The 21,694-nt window shown below is 43.1% G+C and overlaps 1 protein-coding gene across 1 annotated transcript in view; it reads right to left on the minus strand.

Annotated features, from left to right (window-relative positions):
- The window catches only part of ireb2 (iron responsive element binding protein 2), a 71,779-nt gene that overhangs the window by 39,078 nt on the left and 11,007 nt on the right, over nt 1-21,694 (minus strand). The window contains exons 2-5 of the mRNA XM_033015026.1: nt 7,824-7,916; nt 5,509-5,674; nt 2,054-2,191; nt 248-469 (exon numbers count right to left, since the gene is read on the minus strand). Coding sequence (XP_032870917.1) covers nt 248-469; nt 2,054-2,191; nt 5,509-5,674; nt 7,824-7,916 — 619 coding nt within the window. The remainder of the gene's footprint in view (nt 1-247; nt 470-2,053; nt 2,192-5,508; nt 5,675-7,823; nt 7,917-21,694) is intronic.

Here is a 21,694-nt window from a genome sequence, read left to right on the forward strand (position 1 = left end):
CTGACACATTGGGGCAATGTTTACAGAGGCCAATTAACCTACAAACATGCACGTCTTTGGGATGTAGGAGGAGGTTAGAACACCCGGAGGAAACCCACATGGTCATGTGAGACGTGCAAGCTCCACACAGACAGCACACAAGGTCAGGATCAAAGCGGGGTCTCGGTCGTTGTGAGGCAGCAGCTCTACCAGCCCCTTCTAACTTCCAACAATATTGAAAAAACTGAAGCAGAAGCAAACGCCGTACTCAGCCACAGGTTGCAGGTGGAAAGGGCAGAGCAAGGGAGTGCTCTCTATTTCTGCGCCGCGAGATCCCAGGGACATGGACCCTGCCTCCCTGTGGCACGAACTGAAACAGCCGCGGAAGCTTCGACACGGTGACGTCTTTGACTGCAGCTTGGCGTTGTAGGGTTTAGCTGCCGACCCACAACCATCACCTCCGCCAGGGTTCGGGGCATTTTGTATGGCACTGTGGAAAGAAAGCCACATACAATTATCCATTATGGTAAAATAGTATAACGTATAACCACATTAATAATATTTACAGGTTTTACATAACATTTACAGGGTTTCTTTTTGATAATCCAAATTAAACAGGAGAGCAGAATTCTTTAGTTCCATAATTTAATTTAAAAGCTTATAAATATACATCTTATTGCTGGATTAGGTTAACAAACTGCAACACAGAGGTCTCCCAACTTGTGTTGATGCTGCCTATACCAACACAGCTGTATTGGTGACTGATGCATTTGTAGGGTCATGGGGAAAGAACAGGTATTGATTAGATTGTTTATGCAAGGGAGCCAGTACAAACAAGGCCAACTGGCCCCTTCTGTGCTTAATAATATTGTGAATTAACCAAGGATTCTGCATTCTGTTTTCTGAAGAAATAAAACTTCAGTACATTGATGAACCTTTGCTGTCCTTACAGAGCAACAGTTATTCTCTTCACGACAAACGGAGTAAGGCAGAGTGGGTGAAGGTCTGGGGTGGGACGTTGAGACACAAGGAACGGCAGATGCTGGAATCTTGCGCAAAACAAAGTGCGGGAGGAACTCAGCAGGTCAGGCAGCGTTTCTGGAGGGAAGAGGTTGGATCTTTCCTCAAACTGATGTCTGAAATCTGGAGACGGGACCCTATCCAAAATGTTGTTTGTCTTTTCACTCCATAGAAGCTGGCTGACTTGCTGAGTTCCTCCAGCACTTTGTGCTTTGATCCAGAAAGTTTCCTTGGTTCAATTTATTGTCCAACTTTGTCAGTATGAAAAGCTGCACAGCTGCAGAACAGAATCAGACAGCATAGGTGACCATAAGGACATCATGCCTGCAATGGTTTGTAATTAGTTCCATTCCAATGCAGATGCTTCCAGATAATTGCTTCTTGTTAAGAAGCCAACCAATTCTCTTTTAAAAGTTACTGCTGCTACCACTGTTTAAGGCAGAGTTGTTCAAACAACCTGCTGCGTTAGGTAAACACTCATCTTGTGAATTCATCTATATTAACCAAAATTAATTGTGCATGCAGCTTTAATGTAGCCACTATTTTAATATTAGTCTCACATTTACCTTCACAATTTATTTCTGTTTTGTTTTGTGCTGTACAAAATATAAATATATTACACACATACATCCATACAGGCACTTCCCAACTTACGCAATAGATGACTTAAGTAAACTCGCACTTGTGTAAATAATTCTGAACTCAGTCCCGAGTGAAATCAAGGGAGTTTGCAATTTCCACAACACTGTACGATCACTCAGGTTTACATTGTAAACAAGCCGGCCATGGCAGCGGTGGTTAACAAGGCGGCCACGTGCCGCAGAAAGCGTCTCGGACGCAGCCAGACTGAGAACAGTTAATACTCTCCGCAACTTATTTCGGGCAGTGGCTGGGGATGCCAATTCCAACTTTAGGTTAATCTGACTAACATAGGGTTCACGGAACGTAACTCTTTTGCAAGTCCGGGAATGCGTGTACACTGGTAAAATAACTGGTATCGCAATGTAAAATTACTGCCGTTGCAATGAGTCGTGCTCATTATTTGTTTGCTTGCCTTTTGCTGTAGTCAATCTGTAGTGAATGATCAACAATCAGGTCAGTTGGACAGACAGGGCCGACGTTGGTAGGGTCTCCGCCAAGCTTCTTCACTGCTTCTCTCATGGCAGCAAAGTCCACCACTGCAGGAATGCCCCTGAAACAAACCAGAGCAACAACCTGAATCAACAAACACCTCCTGCTCTTTTAAGGAACAACTATTTATTATTGCTTTACCACTTGTGGAAGTTTTTCATTGTACATCGGTACACATGACAATAAATTAAACTGAATGTATTCAAGAGAGGGTTAGATATTGTTCTTAGGGCTAACGGAATTAAGGGATATGGGGAAAAGCAGGAATTGGGTACTGGATGATCAGCCATGATCATATTGAATGGCGGTGGTGGCTCGAAGGGCCGAATGGCATACTCTTACACCTACTTTCTAAGTTTCTATGTTTAAGAAAGAACTGCAGATGCTGGAAAAATCGAGGGTAGACAAAAGTGCTGGAGAAACTCAGCGGGTGAGACAGCATCTATGGAACGAAGGAATAGGTGACCATTTGTCACCTATTCGAAACGTCACCTATTCCCACCGAAACGTCACCTATTCCTTCGCTCCGTAGATTCTGTCTCACCCATTGAGTTTCTCCAGCATTTTTGTCTACCTTCTTCTAAGTTTCTATGAACTGTGTGCAAATTGGTAGTGATATTTTTCATAATACGAGGGATTATGGTTCAAAAATGCCTGGAAGCACATTTTTCTCTTGTGTTCTGTACAGTATGCAAACGAAGGTCAGTTGCATCAAAGTGCACATTGATAGTGAGCACAGGGGGACGCGCTTGATCAAGGGCGAGGAGGAGGGCCGCCGGGAAACATAGGGAGGCCACGCGGGGAGGAAATAAATGAGGGGGAGGGGGTTTACCTAAAATTGGAGAATTCAGTTCAAACTGCTTTGAAGCGTTGAATTTTACAATTTAAGTTAACTAACCTGCAAACAACATTCTCCCCTTTTTATTTATTAATCTTAAAAAAAAAAAGTTATTTCCCCCCCTCTCTTCCCTGTGCCCAACCTAGACTCTTGCCAATTCCTCCACGTCCACCTATATTCCTTCCTCACTACTCTCGACCACCATTCATTAAGGAATATCTATTACTACTGTTCATTGTGGACAATGAGAACACTTGACTCATTTGACTGAAATCTTGCTTTGTTTATTTTTGCTTTATCGTCAGGAATTTCAACTAAAGCGCAATGTGAAAAGAACATACAAAGAAAAGCTGGGGGAAATCAAGAAACAATGCGGACAGAAATAAATAAATAGACAGGTTTTATAACAGGATAGGATATAGGAAATTTAATTTTGATTAATAAAGCACACTGCACCAGTGAATTTAAATCACAATTATACATCTCTAACGTTTTAAACGTAACTGTGGGCAATTAGCAAGTGTTCAATAAAAGTACTGTCCTCATCAAAGCAAGGAGACAAAGAGTGCATTCCAATCTGGTTTTAGACATTTATAGACATTCTAAGGAGGAAGCAATTGCAGTGAATGGCTGGCACATCAAAATGCTAAAATATTTATCAGTTGTTTCCTTGACCTTGCACCTAGAGAATCAACACTAAACATTGACTTCACAAAGAAGAAATGTCATTGCAACAAATCATGCATTCATCTATTCTGCCACTTTAAAAATGACATTTCATCATTAAAAATATTTTGATTTAATACCATCTGGAATATAAAAAAAGTAAATTGACAAATTGGAACTGTTGGGTGGAGGTACAGTCTCACATCACCAGGTTCAACTTCCTTGAACCAAACTATATAATCCTAATCTAACCTCAGCACCTCTTGCACTAATAAGAAGTTATTTTCCAACTGTTTTTCTTTGCAAAATGTTTTCTTATCTTTGTATGGTCTTTTTCTTTTCAATGTCACATACTTTATGTAAAATATATAATCATATGTGTTCTTTGAGGATATGTGCCCACAATACTGCTGCACGCAAGACTTTCATTGTGTCTCTACCTCATGGTACTTGCCCATATGACTGACCGATTGGAGCAGTGGAACATCTCGGCTGCAGGGCTTAGCATGGCAGATGAGGCAAGAGTGTCACTGATGACAGTGTGGCTAAATTACCACAACACATTTGTGAAGGCAGTCTCATTTAAATAAGGACAATGGTGTTTAAAAGGCAAAGTGACAACCATGATTAATATTCTTGCCTTTTCTAACATACGATGAGCGTTTGATGGCACTGGGCCTCCATTCGCTGGAGCTTAGAAGAATGAGGGGGGACCTCATTGAAACATACAGACTAGTGAAAGGCTTGGATAGAGTGGATGTGGAGAGGATGTTTCCACTAGCGGGAGAGTCTAGGACTAGAGGTCATAGCCTCAGAATTAAAGGACGCTATTTTAGGAAGGAGATGAGGAGAAATGTGTTTAGTCAGAGGGTGGTGAATCTGTGGAACAGATTCATTGTGGAGGCAAAGTTAGTGGATACATTTAAGGTAGAGATAGAAAGATTCTTGATTAGTACGGATGTCAGAGGTTATGGGGAGAAGGCAGGAGAATGGGATTAGTAGGAGAGATAGATCAGGCATGATTGAATGGTGTAGACTTGATGGGCCGAATGGCCTAATTCTACTCCTACCATATAATTTTATGATCTTTTCTAGCAGTCCCTCAAGTTCAAAGATGACTATGTTGTGGGTTCCGAGAGGCTGATGTGACCAATGCAAATTCCTCCTTCATATCCAATGAATCCCAATCCTTCCATTGCTGGGGGTAGAATTAAGGTTGTGTAGGTTGGTTTAAAAACCTGAAGGGAGGAGGATTTAAAAAAAAAAAAAAAAGAAAAAAAAAATTTCTCTCCCCATCTATAATTTGGGATTCAATGCTGGGACATTGGCCTGGGAGACATTGGAGGGACAGCACATCAATTGACTCGGCGTATTCAGTGGTGACATACACAACACCTTCTGAATAATCTGCTCTTCAACTATCTCTGGCCAAGGCACAGAGCGATAATCAAAGGTGAAGAATGGCGTGCTCATAGGGCGATGTCGAAGAGGCAATGAAGGCCGCTGGAGACCCTGAAGCTCCATTAGATCAGCTGCTACTCCGGGTAGCCGAGTTCGTGGATTGGACCTGGTGTGTAGTGATGGAGCAACAGCAGGGGACATCAACAAATCGTCTGGCCAGTCCGACCCTCTGTAACTCCGCCAGTGCCGCCTCCAGGGAAACTTTTTTAAAAATTCTGATTTGAAGGGTACAATATGGCATCTAAAGCATGGCGACTCTTGTGTACTGGCTCAGTGTGGTCTACCGTTTTACACTCATATACTTCGTATGATTGTGCTGACAGAGTAATTTTCCCCACCCAATCTTCAAATGAAGCCAATTTCAGTCAATCAATATTTAAACAAACTTAGTTTTGAATCCAAGCTAGACTCACGTGAAATCTTGCAGAAGGACACGGGCCGGCCAGAATGGGACATCTGTTTGGGTTTGTTGATTTTTCCAATCAAGAATAGTTAAAGCATCTTCTTTTTTCACATTATGTCCATCACAATTTCGAATAGCAGCCTCAAATAATACACGGATGGAGTATGGCAGTCCCACTTTTAGAGACAAAGGTCAAATCAAATAATAAACGAGTGTGAAATCAATGAAATATTTACCTAACATTTTGTACTTACATATGCCACAAAATGCCAGTTAATGTTTTTTTAATGCATCTCAAATATAAATACATAGGTTTATCAGTGGCAGACAAAAATACGTTGAACAAAACTACAACATTCAAAGATTCAGATTCAAACTTTATTGTCATTGTGCAGTGTACAGTACAGAGACAACAAAATGCAGTGGATATGTGAAAAAAGATATGTGAGAGGAATAAACGCAGTCTTTTGCCCAAAGTAGGGGAATCGAGAACCACAAGACATAGGTTCCTATTAAATCTCCCCCTCCGCTTTAAACCCGAGGGGTGACGTTTTTTTACACAAAGGAGGTCGGTCTATGGAACAAGCTGCCGGAGGAGGTAGTTGAGGCAGGTTCTTTCGTAATGTTTAAGAAACAGTTCAGATAGGTACATGGATAGGTTCGTTTAGAGGGATCTGGGCCAAACGTAAGTAGTTGGGACTAGTGTAGATGGGGCATGTTGGTTGGTGTGGGCAAGTTGGGACAAAAGGCCTACTGTACGACTATGCAATTATTTTGTTCACTGCGTTCATGAATTGTACCTTGCTTCCATCTTAATCTTACTGTGTGTTTTTAAATAAGGTTGACAATACATCAGTAGAACAGAACAAGGTCACAGCTATATCAACCTTGTATTTGCTGCTTTCTCTCTCTCTTCTGCGAACATATTGCCTTTTCCTTTATTGAGACAATAACTCGTGCTTACATGCAATTCTCCATGGATTGTCACCTTGTGTGGTTCTGAGATCCTGAGAGCGATGCCGCCTGGAGCTATGCGGTAAGGTATACCCATGGCGGTAAGGTCGAGGGGAGGTCCCTGACAAAGAGCAATCCAACCAAGACCTCAACAGTGGATGGCTGACCTTAGTGGAGGGTCACAATGGCTGGGAAGGCGGATGAAGACTGCAGCAGAAAAGGGTTTCCGGTCGTCTAGGACTCCATGCCACTGGATCCTGACCAAGATCTGCCAAGGACCATGTGGTGGCTGTCTGTGCACCAGTTTTCCCACGTTAAACCAAGTCATGCACAGGCATCCTCCAACCCTGGAAATACCCATAGTCAGCCAAGACCGAGGGGGGCCTAAAGGACATGCAATTCTCCAGCAGCAGTGTGGGAGCGTGTAACAGTTCAGTCTAATGACCATTGTTCCACGTTAGTTTTCAGGCCAACTCGGGAAGCTGGCAAACTAACGCCTCCCTTGACCCTGGGACTCCACAGCAGTTGTAAAAAGGCTGACGATCTCAGCAGATCATGAATCCAACTTGGTGAAAGACTCTCTTTCGTCTGCCTGAAACTTGTTGGGCTCCCAGCACAGCAAGATGTCCATCAGGAAAGGTTATCAAATGACCTATTCCAGACTGCAAGACGACATGCTGAGGGACACACTGTAGCCTGGTGCAGCCAATGCCGAGGCTCTATGGGGGGAGGATCACAGCCTAGGGTCTTTTCATTGCTGGACACCCCTCAAACAAGGGAATGGTTATTACCTCAAAGGGTTACATGAGTGGCAATGGTGTTTTGTTTTGTTTAAAGATAGGTGTGAACGCTACTGAGTACAGATGCCGAGAATTCCTGAAGAGTTTTTTTGCACAGTTTTTGTTTTGTACTTTCTTAAATTCTGAATCAAGACGATGTTTTGGAGAAAAGATAAGAATCAAACTATGCAGTTGCTGTTACATAACGCCAGTGACCCGGGTTCAATCCTGACTCCAGGTATTATCCGATACTTTGCACGTCCTCCCTGTGACCATGGGGGTTTCATTTGGGAATTCTGGTTTCTTCCCAAAGACATGTAGATTGGTAAGTTAAATAGCCATTGTCAATTGCCCCTGGCGGATGAAAGTGATGGAATCAGAGAGCACTTCATGAGAATGTGTGGTGAATTTAAAAAATAGCATTAATGGAAGTATTATAGAAAAATTGATGGTCAGTGATTGTTGGCCACATTGCCCGTTTCCAATCTGTATGATTGCAGGAAGTTATTGAATGGATATGTAAAGCAAAGCAGTGTCCACCCCTTCATTTCAAATAACAGTATTGGTCAAAACATATTTGAAAACATCTCACCATATCTTGGGTCACTGAGTTTCAGGACATTGAAGTATTTTTTCTCAGGATCATCTGCAGATAATGGCTCAATTAAGTGATGAAACGGATGTCCTACAATGGAAAGAGAAAAAATGTTTATTGTATAACATTAAATATATTTATGTTTAACAATCTACTACACCTTCTAACCCCGACATATCTGATTGTTTACTTGGATAAAGTACAAGGGCTGGCAGAGTATTAGCTTTCCAGGGTTCGACACAACAGAATGAACGATCTATTTAATAATTAAACAGTGAGGTGAAGGGCGTGCATACAGGTTTGAAACAACTTCAAGCTGGGCTATACACAGAGCATCAGTGACACAGCTGCCAAAGGTATGGAACTCAATGATTCAACTCAATGATTCAATTACTCATTTCAATGATACTTAATTCAATTATATTTTATTGCCACATGTACCAAAGTACAGTGAAATGCTTTGTTTCGTATTCAACCCGGTAAAATTGCAGAGATTCGGTATGTCAGAGAGGATTCCCTTGAACTTCTACAGATGTACAGTGGAGAGCATATTGACTGGTTGCATCATGACCTGGTTCGGCAACTTGAATGCCCAGGAGCGAAGACTGCAAACAGTTGTAAACACTGCCCAGTCCATTACGGGATCCGACCCAACCCCATCATTGAAGGGATTTACAGGAGTCGCTGCCTCAATAAGGCAGCCAGCATCATCAGAGCCCCACACCACTTGGCCACACTCTCATTTCATCCCTGCCATCGGGAAGAAGGTACAGGAGCCTGAAAACGGTAACGTCCAGGTTCAGGAACAGCTTCTTTCCCTACAACCATCAGGCTATTAAACACTACATCCCTCATTAAGCTCTGAACGACATAGACTATTATTGCACTATTATTGTTGTTTGTTTTTTATGTGTACGTGTGTGTATGTGTATGTACGTGCGAGTGCGGATGTGCGTGCGTGAGTATGTGCATATAAACACACACTGAACTTTTTTCTCATTTATTGTGTTGTTTACAGTGTACAATATTTACATATTCTGTTACGCTGCTGCAAGTAAGAATTCCATTGTTTGATCTGGGACATATGACATTAAAACACTCTTAACTTGAAAGTCATATAGCAGACCTTGCCTAGGCAGCACAAAAGTATCGCCACGTTTGTTGCTGACAAAATGACAAACGTTCATGGAACAGTCCTGACTACTGCCTGACGCATGTGTCAACTGTCCCCCCCCCCCCAGGTCCCCCTCCAGTCCTGGCACCACCCTCACTCCCCTGTCCCATTGTTTTCGGTTGCCGCCAAGTAGCAAGTAGCTGAAAACTAAAGCATCAGATCTTCCAATCCTCGCGTGGACTTAAAACATGAAAACTGTGTGGAAAGTCAAGTCAGACACCGTGTTTCTTAAAACACGACCCTGCAATTTATAATCGAGTGTACCAATACTCTATCCTTGAGCATTGATAACTCTCAACTACATTCCAGCTTTTTCCTTTATTCATTTTTTCAGGCTCTCGTCAAAGGCGGGGATTCTCCATCCCTGACCACGCTTAAGAGTGGGTGGTGAGCAGCCACCGTTACCCACGACAGCCCGCGATACAGTAGAGGAAGGAGTTCCGTGGCTCGCACACGGTGGCTACAAAGGAACAGCAATACCACTAGAAGTCAAAATAATGCGCAACTCAGAGGGGAACCTGTAGCTGGTGGTGTACCCATGTACCTGAAGCTCTCAAAATGTGTAGGGAAGAACTGCAGATGCTGGTTTAAATTGAAGGTAGACAAAATCCTGGAGTAACTCAGCAGGGTCTGGCAGCATCCCTGGAGAGAAGGAATGGGTGACGTTTCGGGTTGAGACCCTCTTCAGACTGATTGCCTTTCGTCTGACTGGTTAGCACACAACAGAAGCTTTTCACTGTACCTTGGTACATGTGACAATAAACTAACCTATAGCAGGTGGTGCACAATGTACCTGCTACATAGCAATAGTGTGGGGGATTAATGTTTGGATGTGGTAGATGTCAAGCCCTGGATGGTGCAGAGCGTCCTTGGTATTGTCAGAGCTGCAAACATCCTGGGCACGTGGAAGGAAATCCTTCACAGTCCTGATATTTGCCTTGTAGATGGTGGAAGGCCATCAAGAGGGGAGTTAGTTGCTGCAGAATACGCTGACTTGCTCTCCTCAAACTTGCGGAGCAGACACCTTGAGCCAAATGGCCTAATTCTACTCCTATGTCTTGCTGTCAATTTATGTAAGTGGTTCAGTTGAGTTTCTTGTCATTCATGTACCCGGGCTGTGGGAGGATAGCCCCATTGAATGTCAAATGCAGGTGCTTAAACAAGATGAACAAGTTTAGATCCAAGCTAATATTACTGGCCCAAGCTGTAAAGACTGAACTGTAAAGAAGAGGAACTACTTGCTGTAAGATGCCCAGCCTCTGTCACTGTCTAGCATTAGTGATGTGAACATTGCTTGCCACGTATCAGCCCTTCCCAAATGTTAACTAGCCTTTACCGCATGGACCATTTCAATAGCTGATGAGTTGCAGACATAAATGAACATTTTCAATTATCAGCAAACTCTCTCACTGCAGACTTAATGAAGGAAGATACGTCAGGGATGAAGCAGCTGGTGGTGGCTGGGCCTAGTGTATACCCCAAGGATCTCCTACGGCGAGCCCCTGGGAATGGGAAGATTGACAATTACTAGCATCTCCTTTCTGTGAAACAGATCATTACCCAAGAGTACGCAGCAAACAACCTCCTGATCCAGTGTTCCTGTCGTATTTAAGTCAGTTGATCAATTGTAGACAGCCACTACATAGCAACTCCTCCTTGTCCATAAAATCTGTTTATCTATACTTTGTGCGAAGGCCATGTATGCTCTCTGCGATATTCATGTTTAAGGTGGAGCTGTCGTGTTATCAAAGAGCCGGCAAACACTGGCGGAGTTTTACACAAACGTCTCTACTGCTGTACCAACCAGCAACTGCACCCAGCGGTGGGCTGCAAATCAGGGGGCAGAACGGCAGTTGAAAAGTAAATGCTGAAGACACACTCATTTTTGGACAGAATTAATGTTTCCTTAGGCTTTTTTGTTTCAATGTCAGATATGCTAGGTTTTAATTCATTCTCACCCTATTCCTTCTTTTCAACTTCAATTCTTCATTTCACTTGCATTGCTCCTGTTCTACAAAACTGCTCTAATAAATCTTGAGCAAAACACAAAGTGCTGGAGAAACTCAGCGGGTCAGACAGATTCTATATAGGCAGTTGACAGGCGATGTTTTTGGTTGGAACCCTTCTTCAGAAGTCTGAAGAAGAGTCCCAGCTCAAAACGTCTATCCATCCCCATCACAGATGCTGCCCAATTCTGTTGAGTTCCTCCGGTACTTTGCTTTGAGCAACTTTCCAGGATCTTGAGTCTCTTGTGTCTCAAATACATCTTGGTGTAATGCCAAGAAACAGCTCAGTTTATCTCTATAAAACATACTTTTCAGCCTTGGCACAGTTACATTAGCTTATATCTGGACCCAATGACTTCATACTCCCCTCTTCACTCAACCAGAGTGCATTGTAATTAAGTTTACATCCAACATACCAATGACAGGGGTAGTATTCCCCTACTGCTGAAGGGGTACCCCTTCTGAAGGGTGGATCAGCCTTTACTCCAGTTTTAATGCTGTGTACATCCACCATTAACACCACCCCAACCCAGGCCCCGCTTACAAATTGCATCTTGTTACATTCTGTCCTGCCCCCACCTCTCTTCCAGCTTTCCTCCACTCCACCACAATCAGTTTGAAGGAGGGTTCTGACCAAAAAGTCACCTATCCATGTTTTCCAGAGATGCTGCCTGACCCATTGAGTTACTCCAGCACTCTGTCCCCTTTTGGGTCTCTTTTTGTAAATCAGCACCTGCAGTGCCTTGTATCGACATCTTGTTTCTTATCTCTCTTACCACCTCATTTTGCCTTGCTTCTATCATGTAATCACACCTGCCATCCACCTTACACCTCAGAGTCATAGAGTCAGAGTGAAAGAGTGTGGAAACAGGCCCTTCAGCCCAACTTGCCCACACCGGCCAACATGTCCCAGCTACACTAGTCCCACCTGCCTGCGCTTGGTTCATATCCCTCAAAACCTGTCCTATGTACCCGTCTAACTGTTTCTTATCATAAAATGCCTTTAGAAATTTCCTTGCAACCTGTATATTTTGTTGTGGATAAATTATGTGGGAAGCGAGAGTGTTTCTGTACCAATAGCAATAACGTCCCATGCTATGGCCACGTCATGGTAATTTTCTGTCCTTCACAGAAAACATGCTTGCATCAATCTGTAGTGTGCATGGTTAAGCATATGTGTTACCATGGTCCAGGATTTATTGACACAGGTTGATCATACGCTGAATAATCCAACCACATTTTTGTTTGGAAGTGGAAAGAAATAATAGAAATTGCATTCATTGCAACGTGTAAAACGAGTTGAGATACTGTATTATAATTTTGCTGCATGTTATTGTGGTATATATTATGTCTTGATTGGTGAATATGTTTAGATTGTGACTTTATTTGAAGCAGAAATAATATGTGAATGCTTCATTGAGCATAATTCCAACTGGTAACTACGCACTTTGTCCGAGCACATTATCGCACGCGTCATGCAAGCGTCTTACATGACACCTAAACTGTCATTTGGCAACCGAAAAAGCTGCCTAGGGTGCCCGGCTGACAACAGAGAAAAACAAAGTGTGAGCCCTGTTTTCCCCTTCACCTTGAACCTATGTCCTCTGGTCCTCGATTCTCCTAATCTGGGCAAGAGACTGATTCCTCTCATGATTTTATACACCTCTATAAGATCACCCCTCATCCTCCTGCACTCCAAGGAATAAAGACCCAGCCTACTCAGCCTCTCCCTATAGCTCACACCCTCTAGTCCTGGCAACATCTTCTCTGAACCCTTTCAAGCTTGACAGGAAATAGGCGACGTTCTTCAGACTGAAGAACGGTCTCGACCCTAAACGTCACCTATTTCCTTCGCTCCATAGATGCTGCCTCACCCGCTGAGTTTCTCCAGCATTTTTGTCTACCTTCGATTTTCAGCATCTGCAGTTCCTTCTTAAATAACTGTTTCTTTTCCTACTCCCTTTTACTTAGCTCCACACAGCTGTAAAAACTTTCATCTTGAACTGCTCTTATTTAATGAAAGGTGGTTGCTCAGAAAATTCCCACTCCACAGATGCTAGAGTGTTAAAAATATTTTTCTGCAAAACCTTCAAACGCAAACCCTATGCTTGCCTTATAATGCTAACAAGCTCTTCATAAAAATAATTTAAAGACCACATAATCTATTTTTGTCTTTCTTTTGCAAAGCCGTCCTGAAAGAGGTTGCTTATTTTTATTTTCAATCATCTGGTGTTGACACCTGGCTTCAAGAGGTAGCATTAACATAAAAATAGATCTGATTACAAAAAGCAGTGCGAGTTCCCAATCTAATTTGCTCCTGTATAATGCTGTATAATGGATCTGTTTTTGTCCATTCCATTTATTTTCATCTTGTCCAGTAAACAGTACTGATTTTAAGATTTTAGAGATTCGACACGGATTCAGGCCCTTCGGCCCACCGAGTCCATGGCCACCAGTGATCACCCCATAAACTAACACTATCCTGCACACTGGGACCAATTTTTATAATTTTACCAAGCCAATTAACCTACAAACCTATAAGTCTCTGGAGTGTGGGAGGAAACCGGAGCACCCGGCCACAGGGAGAACGTGCAAACTCCGCATCCGTGGTCAGAATTGAATCCAGGTCTCTGGCGCTGTTAAGCAGTACCTCTAAAGGGCCTGTCCCACTTGGGCGACTGCGGTGTGTCAGTGACTGACGCCCGTAAAACCGTCAAATTGCACGACATAAACGCTGACGTACGCTGTCATGCGGGTGATGCCCGTTGGGGTTGAGGCTGTAAAATATTCTTCCTTCAATGCATGGATTTTAAACATTAATATGAAATTTAATACAATTAAATCAATTGTGCAAATGAAAAGATGTGTGAGTCGTTCCTTTTTATTTATAGATGTATTGGTCCGCTTCCAGATCCGATCACCAGGGATGGATTCAGTGAGTGTAGACTGAACTCCCCTCTCCCCCCCCCATCCCTCCTTCTCCCCTCCTCCCTCCCCTTCTCCCCTCCTTCCTCCTTTCAGGGGAAAGTGGGGAGGGGGGGGTTGGAGAATGGGAGAAGGGAGGGAGAGGGGGAGAAGGGGATGTGAGGGGAGGGGATAGTGGATAAGGGGGAGAAGAGTGGAGCGGGGAGAAGGGATGAGAGGAGGATGTCCCCCATTTGTGGACCCAGCCTGTGACAGCTAGATCCCACTAACAACTCGTGGCCAACAGTTTAGTTCCCATGAGGAGCAGGCGGAAGTTAGGGCTAGGGTTTCCTCCCGCACTCCAAAGGCGCACAGGTTTGTATAAATTGACTGTAGCGTGTGTGGCATAGTGTGTGGGGCATCACTGGTCGCAGGCTGGGTCCACAAACAGGGGGGGGGGGGGGGTAGGGAGAGGGGGGGAGAAGGGGGATGTGAGGGGAGGGGGGGGGCAGTGGATAAGGGGGAGAGGAGTGGAGCGGGGAGAAAGGAGGAAGGGGGGGGGAGGGAAGAAGTGGGGAGGAGAGGGGAGGGGAGAAGGGTAGGGGGAGTGCAGGAGGGATGAGGGCAGGAGGGAGGAGGAGGGGAGAGGGGAGTTCACCCTCACTGAATCCATCCCTGTGAAAAGGGACAGTGATCGGATCTGGAAGTGGACCAATATATCTATAAATAAAACTGAACGATTCAGACATCTTTTCATTTGCACAATTGATTTTATTGTATTAATTTTATTATATTAATGTTTAAAATCCATGCATTGAAGGAAGAATATTTTACACCCCATCTGTGGTCCCTAGCCCCAACCCTAACCGGGCATCACACACAGGACAGCATTCATCAGCGTGTGACAGGGCGCACGACATGATGAGACACCCAAATGTCGCCCCAAGATTTTGAACATTCCACAATCCTGGGGCGACAGGGAAGCACCGCGCGTCACTGCATGCGTCGCTACGCCTCACCACGCGTCACAGCACGACAACCTCTTTTTCGGCTGTCGCCTAAATGTTGCCCAAGTGGGACAGGCTCTTAACACTGCACCTCCCTGTTCGAACAGGTGAAATACAAATAAAAAATAATCAAATATTCACATTACCATCTTTGGAAATATGTTAGTTTTCCCTTCAGTCTTATTTGCTCCAAAGGAATCAACCGCAGCCTAGACAATGCTCTCCTCACATCCATTATTCACCAGCCATGACAACACTCAAATTGTGACCCTCTCCATTGCTTTCACATCCTTCAGTAGCAAGGTGAACCAAACTGCACTAGTATTTTGCCATTGGTCTTATGGGCATTTTCGCAGTTCAACCATTACCTGGTCTTGTATTCCATGCCTATTGAATCATCATATGCAAATGTACTGTACTGTATCTTCAGGAATTTGGGAAACGAACACCAGTCTGATGAAGAGTCCCAACCTGAAATGAGTTCTGCCTAATCCTCAGATGCGACCTAACCCACTGAGATCCTCCAGCAATTTATTTTTTCCCTCAAGATTCCACCATCTGCCTTCTATTGTGTCTCAAAATGCTTCTCTTTCCCCATGTAAGTTTTAGCAGCAGAATTAGGCCATTTGGCCCATCAAGTCTACTCCGTCATTCAATCATGGCTGATCTATCTTTCCCTCTCAACCCCATTCTCTTGCCTTCTACCCATAACCCCTGACACCCGCACTATTCAAGAATCTGTAAATCTCCGCCATAAAAATATCCATTTACTTGGCCTCCACAACCTTCCGTGGCAATGAATTCCGCAGATTTACCACCCTCAGACTAAAACAAATCATCCTCATCTCCTTTCTAAAGGTGCATCCTTTTATTCTGATGCTATGGCCTGTGGTGCTAGACTCTCCAATTAGTGGATACATCCTCTCCACATCTACTCTATCCAGGCCTTTCACCATTTCACAGCAGCCCCATAACTCATGTAATACCTTGCTTTGCTCTCCAGAAATACATAGTCACATTCTCACACTGGATTAATTTGCATTTTGTTATTTAAATAAATCCAGTACTAATCTTCCTGTGGGGAAATGCAGCAGTCAGGAGCTTGTAAGTGAAACAAGGGGAATAATTATTCATCAGTTTTGTGGCTAAAGTTGAATGTTTGACAGGGAGCAAGGTACGGCAAGGAACCACAACAAAAATACGCGTGGGATCGATGTACATTGACAGAAAATGGGCAAATTGTGCTGGAGCCGACAGTACAGAAAAATTGGGGTCCAAATGAAAATGAAATGCATCAGAAACAAGAACAGAATGCGGCAGACATTTGAGCAGTAGTCTTTTCATCTCAGGTCTACTTTTCATCAGAAAAATATCTGCAATATTGTACTCGCATTAATGAACTGTTTATTTTCCCATGCTTTCTGCTTTTTCCTTTAAAAATAATATGTGGAATCCTGACGTGAAAATGTACTCAGACTGAAGGGCCTTGACCCAAAACGTAACCTATCCATGTTCTCCAGAGATGCTTGCTGACCTATGAGTTACTCTAGCACTTTGTGTCCTTTTGTGTATCAACCAGTATCTGCAGTTCTTTGATTCTATATAAAGGTCAGACAGAGCATGAAATTCAGTTGTTAGAACTAAACTCTTGCTTACTTTACTTTTTTTCTGGCAAGTTTACTAAACACATTTCCTAGCTTTTGACAGTTAGCTGACAAGATAAGATGAGGCTGTCTGGCCCACCCACTGCATGGGCTTCCTCGATGCAGAGGCAGAAAGCATCCCAGAAGCTATCTGCGGTTAGGCTGTCCAAACATAGTCAGGGTTAGTTTGCAAATTTGATAAATAAAATGTGGAAATATACACAAATGGCGTCATTCTGCAGCTGGAACAATTAGTGTGTTTCTGAATGGAAAATATTATTATTTTGACTAGTATATAAATTGCAATGGAGGCAGAATTATTTGTCCTTCAACTGAAGCAATTCTGCAACTTAGCCTTGGAGGCTCATTTTGAAGTGTGATACTATATAGTTGTTCGACAACCTCTCTATTCAGATTATTTTTTTGTCCCTGCTTGCACTGTTTACTGTAAACATGTTTGCATTTCCTCCACAAATGGGATTATATACTTTGCCCACTACTCAAAGTGAAAGGTTCATCTGTTTTGAAAATATACAATTTCAGTAACTCCAACAGTGTTATTAGCAGGGAGGTGTCAATAATTAAAAAATACATTTCCCTGTCAAACCTTGTTGATTCCCTTATGTTGAATTGCTCATTCAAAAGAAGCCTATTCTCCCACATTCAGATATCCATTATTTCTCTGGATGAATCCCATCTGGTCTATAATCCCATCAAGATCCACCATGGAAATGGAAGAGGTCATCCGTAAATTGCTCCTGATAATGACGTCTTCATTTCTTATGCTTACCTGAATACCATGAAAAGGACAATCAAACCAAATTAGGGTTAAGGGGCTGTCCCACTGAGGCGGCCTAATCTGCGAGTTCAGACGAGTTTGCCCTCAACTCAAACTCGCAGCATGGTTGACACGAGGTCCTAGGAGGTCTTTGTAACTCTCCTTCATTCTCGAGAGTGGCCCCGCGTACTCGAGGCATCAGCTAGGTCCCGGAGCATTTTTCAACATGTTGCAAAATGCCCACGAGTAAAAAAGGGCGCCATGGGGGAAAAAAATCGATACTTTTTTTACTCGTAGGTTTAGTCGAAGTAGGTCGTAGTAGATCGGCATGTTATTCGTAGGTAATCAAGGGTAGTCGTAGATAGGCTTCAACATAGTCGAAGGGAGGTCGAAGGAGATCGAAGGAGGTAGTCTTCACTCTCCACAATTCTGTGTCCAATTTTCCCGAAGCTAGTCGAAGCTAGTCTTCAACATAGTCGAAGGAGGTTGAAGGAGGTCTTCAAACAGACATTTTTTCAAACTTTCCTAAACTCTTCTAAACTCGCCAATCAGGTTGCCGCAGTGGGACAGCCCATTTAGGGTTTGAATTTTCAGCCATTTAAATTTGTCAAAGCTACAATAGGGATGAACAACTTCTTTAAAATCTAAATTACTCTAATTCCACTCTCATTTCCCTCATACAAGTCTCTTATAATGAAAGCAGAAAATACTCAACAGATCAGTCAGCATGTGTGGAGACAGAAGTAAAGTCAATGTTCCAGGCTAAGGACCCTTCATAACTAGGACATATTTAGAATTGCAGAAAAGAGAAAGAAGTGCAGAGGAATAAAAAAGGCAATGTATTTTACAAGATGATGATGAAGTTAGGTCATCTCACTAGATGCAAATGCAATGCAAATAGATAGATGAATGTGAACAGAGGGAACAAATCTATTATGTAGTACAAAAAAATGCAGTAGCTGAAATAAATATTTAAAATATTCAAGTCAGTCAACATAAACAAAGAGGCAGAAAATGAGATAACATTACAAGTTGATGATGCATCATCAGAATTTGTGATTTGTGGCAAACTGGAAAGGCTGGTTTTCTGAAAAAAAATCCAGTGTTGAATCCTGAGACGTATAGTGTGCCTAGTTGGAAGATGCTGGTCCTCAAGTCTGAAGAAGGGTCTCGACCCGAAACTTCACTCATTCCCTCTCTCCTGAGACGCTGCCTGTCCCGCTGAGTTACGCCAGCATTTTGTGCCTACCTTTGGTCCTTAAGCTTATGTTGATTTGTTGGAATCATGCTGGAAGTCCAAGCCAGAGGTCATTCCAAGAGCTCACCCGAGTTTAAAAAAAATCAAACTCGTGGTAAGCACGGAGAATGAACGTAGTGAGTACATTGGAGCTCTTAGCGGCTCATAACGCTACTCGGGAAGACTCGCTAACGGCAGGTAAGCACGGGAAGACTCGTGAAGATTTTTCAACAATTTTCCACGAGAGCCCCGAGTACCGACGAGTGGCCATTACCGTAAATCTCCGAGTTCGAATCAGGGTAAACTCGGGAGAGCTCTTGGAATGAACTCGTACCATGGGTCAGGGCTTTAAGAGTCTGAAAACTGTAATGTCCAGGATCCAGAACAGCTTCTTCCAAATACCATCACACTACTGAACACTACAAACTCCAACCAAACACTGAACTACAAACTGCCTGGGTCACACTATATTGTTTATTTTTTTAATTGAACTTTTTGTTTGTTTATTACATTACCTGTTGAGTACTGTGTTGAGTACCTGTTATGCTACTGCTCCAAGTAAGAATTTCATAATTCCATTCGATACATATGACAATAAAACACTCTTGACTCTTGATCTCTCTCACAGACTGAGTGGAAATATTCTGCTTTTTGCTTTCCTCCTTTTGATATCAAAAGGCTTTTCATTTCCATCCACTTTTACTCAGAGTAATGCAAAGTTTCTGCAAACAGCAACTAAAGCTGATGCCAAAGTATGGACAGCAAATTCCTACACATCGCGGAGGCAGGTATTCTACTTTGAGCTGGAAACCTTCTTCACCTCAGCTGGGACCACAATCAAGCACTGGCCTAGACTGCGTGCTTGATGTGAATCTACAACACACCCAACAGCAGCAAAAGTGCTATCACTGAGCAAGGCTGCCACCCAAATTTAATTCACGTTAAAATTAGCCTAATTCATCGTTTAATTTCTTCCTCCTGCTGCTTTCCATCATTAGCTCCAAAGTAATGGCAAATGCCTGCAATATGCCAAACTCATGGCTAAACACCAAAAGCTAAACGCAATGCAGGGCCAATGAATAAGGTGAACCATCTGGTGCTCCGAAACACTAACTGTGAAGGATGTACAAATGGTTCAGAAATACAGAACGCTCCAATGACTAAAGGGTCTGTCCTACTTGGGGATCATTTGCGCGTAATTTATGAGACATAATTTACGCGTCACGACGCACGCCGCGCATGTGATGCGCGCATGGTGCGTGGTGACGTCAGCAGTGACGCGCAGTCGCGCACGGCGCCTCAGGATTTTGGGATGTACAAAATCTTTACGCGCCATCTGCGTGACGCACAAATGACGCCCAAGTGGGACAGGCCCTTTATTCTCCAACTGCAATAAAGGTCGACAGGAATGCCGAAATAAAGCACAGCGGGAACAATTAGCAAACTCATTTGAATCCTTTTTCCAACTCATTTTTCTCTCAGTTCCATATTTGTATCATTTTCATTGAATTTCATCTAATCTAAAAGAGTTCCGTCCTGAAACATTGCCTATCCATGGCCTCCAGAGATGATGCTTGACCCACTGAGTTTGACCCACCCATCCAGTGCTTTATTTTACTCAAGAATCCATGCTTCACTTAATCATTATTAGGTATTTCAACAAAATCAGTCATTGTCCTTTGTGAATTATTAGCAAAAGAAAAATTATTTATTTCCAAATGAATGCTGTATCGAATGGTTTGTTGTGCAATTCATTAATCGCAAATGTGCAGAAAAGCGGCTGTCCCTAATGCCCACCGCAATTTTCTTTGGACAAATGACCAAAAATAAAAATAAAGACTTGCAAATAGCAGCTCTCACGATTCCAGATCTTTCCAAACAAGATTATGGCCTATGAAATAGTTCTTGAAACACACTCGCTGCTGTGTAGAAAACTAGGCAATAGGTGGGCACACAGCAAAATACAACAAATGGCCAAATGACTTGCTTCATTAAATCTGAGATCAAGTCAAGTCAAGTCAAGTTTATTTGTCACATACACATACGAGATGTGCAGTGAAATGAAAGTGGCAATGCTCGCAGACTTTTGTGCAAAAGTTTACATAATAAATAATGGAAGGAAAAACGTTCAGTAGAGTTAGTCTGAGATAGGCATTTACAGTCCGAATGGCCTCTGGGAAGAAACTCCTTCTCAACCTCTCCGTTCTCACCGCATGGCAACGGAGGCATTTGCCTGACCGTAGCAGCTGGAACAGTCCGTTGCAGGGGTGGAAGGGGTCTCTCATGATATTGTTGGCTCTGGAGTTGCACCTCCTGATGTATAGTTCCTGCAGGGGGGCAAGTGAAGTTCCCATAGTGCGTTCGGCCGAACGCACTACTCTCTGCAGAGCCTTCTTGTCCTTGGCAGAGCAATTCCCAAACCAGATGGTAATGTTCCCGGACAAGATGCTTTCCACCGCCGCTGCGTAGAAGCAGTGGAGGATCCTCGGAGACACTCTGAATTTCCTCAATTGCCTGAGGTGGTAAAGGCGCTGCCTTGCCTTACTCACGAGTGCTGAGGCGTGTGATGCCCATGTCATATCCCATGTCATGTCATGTCATTGATCAATATTGATCAATTTTATACGAAATAACTTTCAGTCTTCTTTGACGTAGTACCAGGGTTTATACTAACATGCAAAAACAGATTGGTCATCAAGTTATTACCTCTTTTACAAAAGGGATCTCCAACAGTGTACAGCCCCTCAGTCCTGCACTTGAACATTAGCCTGGATTTTGTGTGCTCAGTTCTCCTGATCAGGACACACACACCATACAATGGTCTCAATCGGAAGTAAGAGTGCTATCAAGAGTGTCACAACTGTGTCTGACATTGTATATATTTGTAACATCCAGGTTTGGATCTCTAGAAAGCTGCTACTTTTGCTTAATCTCATTCCTAACTTTGTTACTGAACCAGTTTTACTTTCATCGAAAACTGCACATTTATTTTGCTGATTTTATCTTCTTTTTTTTGTGAACATTCAGAGGAAAGCTGCGAAGCTCTCATTAACAAGGCCCAAACTAGGTGATACCACACACAGTTATTTTCATGTGTGATCCTAATCATCAGAACCTCA

This window comes from Amblyraja radiata, chromosome X, assembly GCF_010909765.2.
Source record: "Amblyraja radiata isolate CabotCenter1 chromosome X, sAmbRad1.1.pri, whole genome shotgun sequence".
NCBI classification, from domain to species: Eukaryota; Metazoa; Chordata; class Chondrichthyes; order Rajiformes; family Rajidae; genus Amblyraja; species Amblyraja radiata.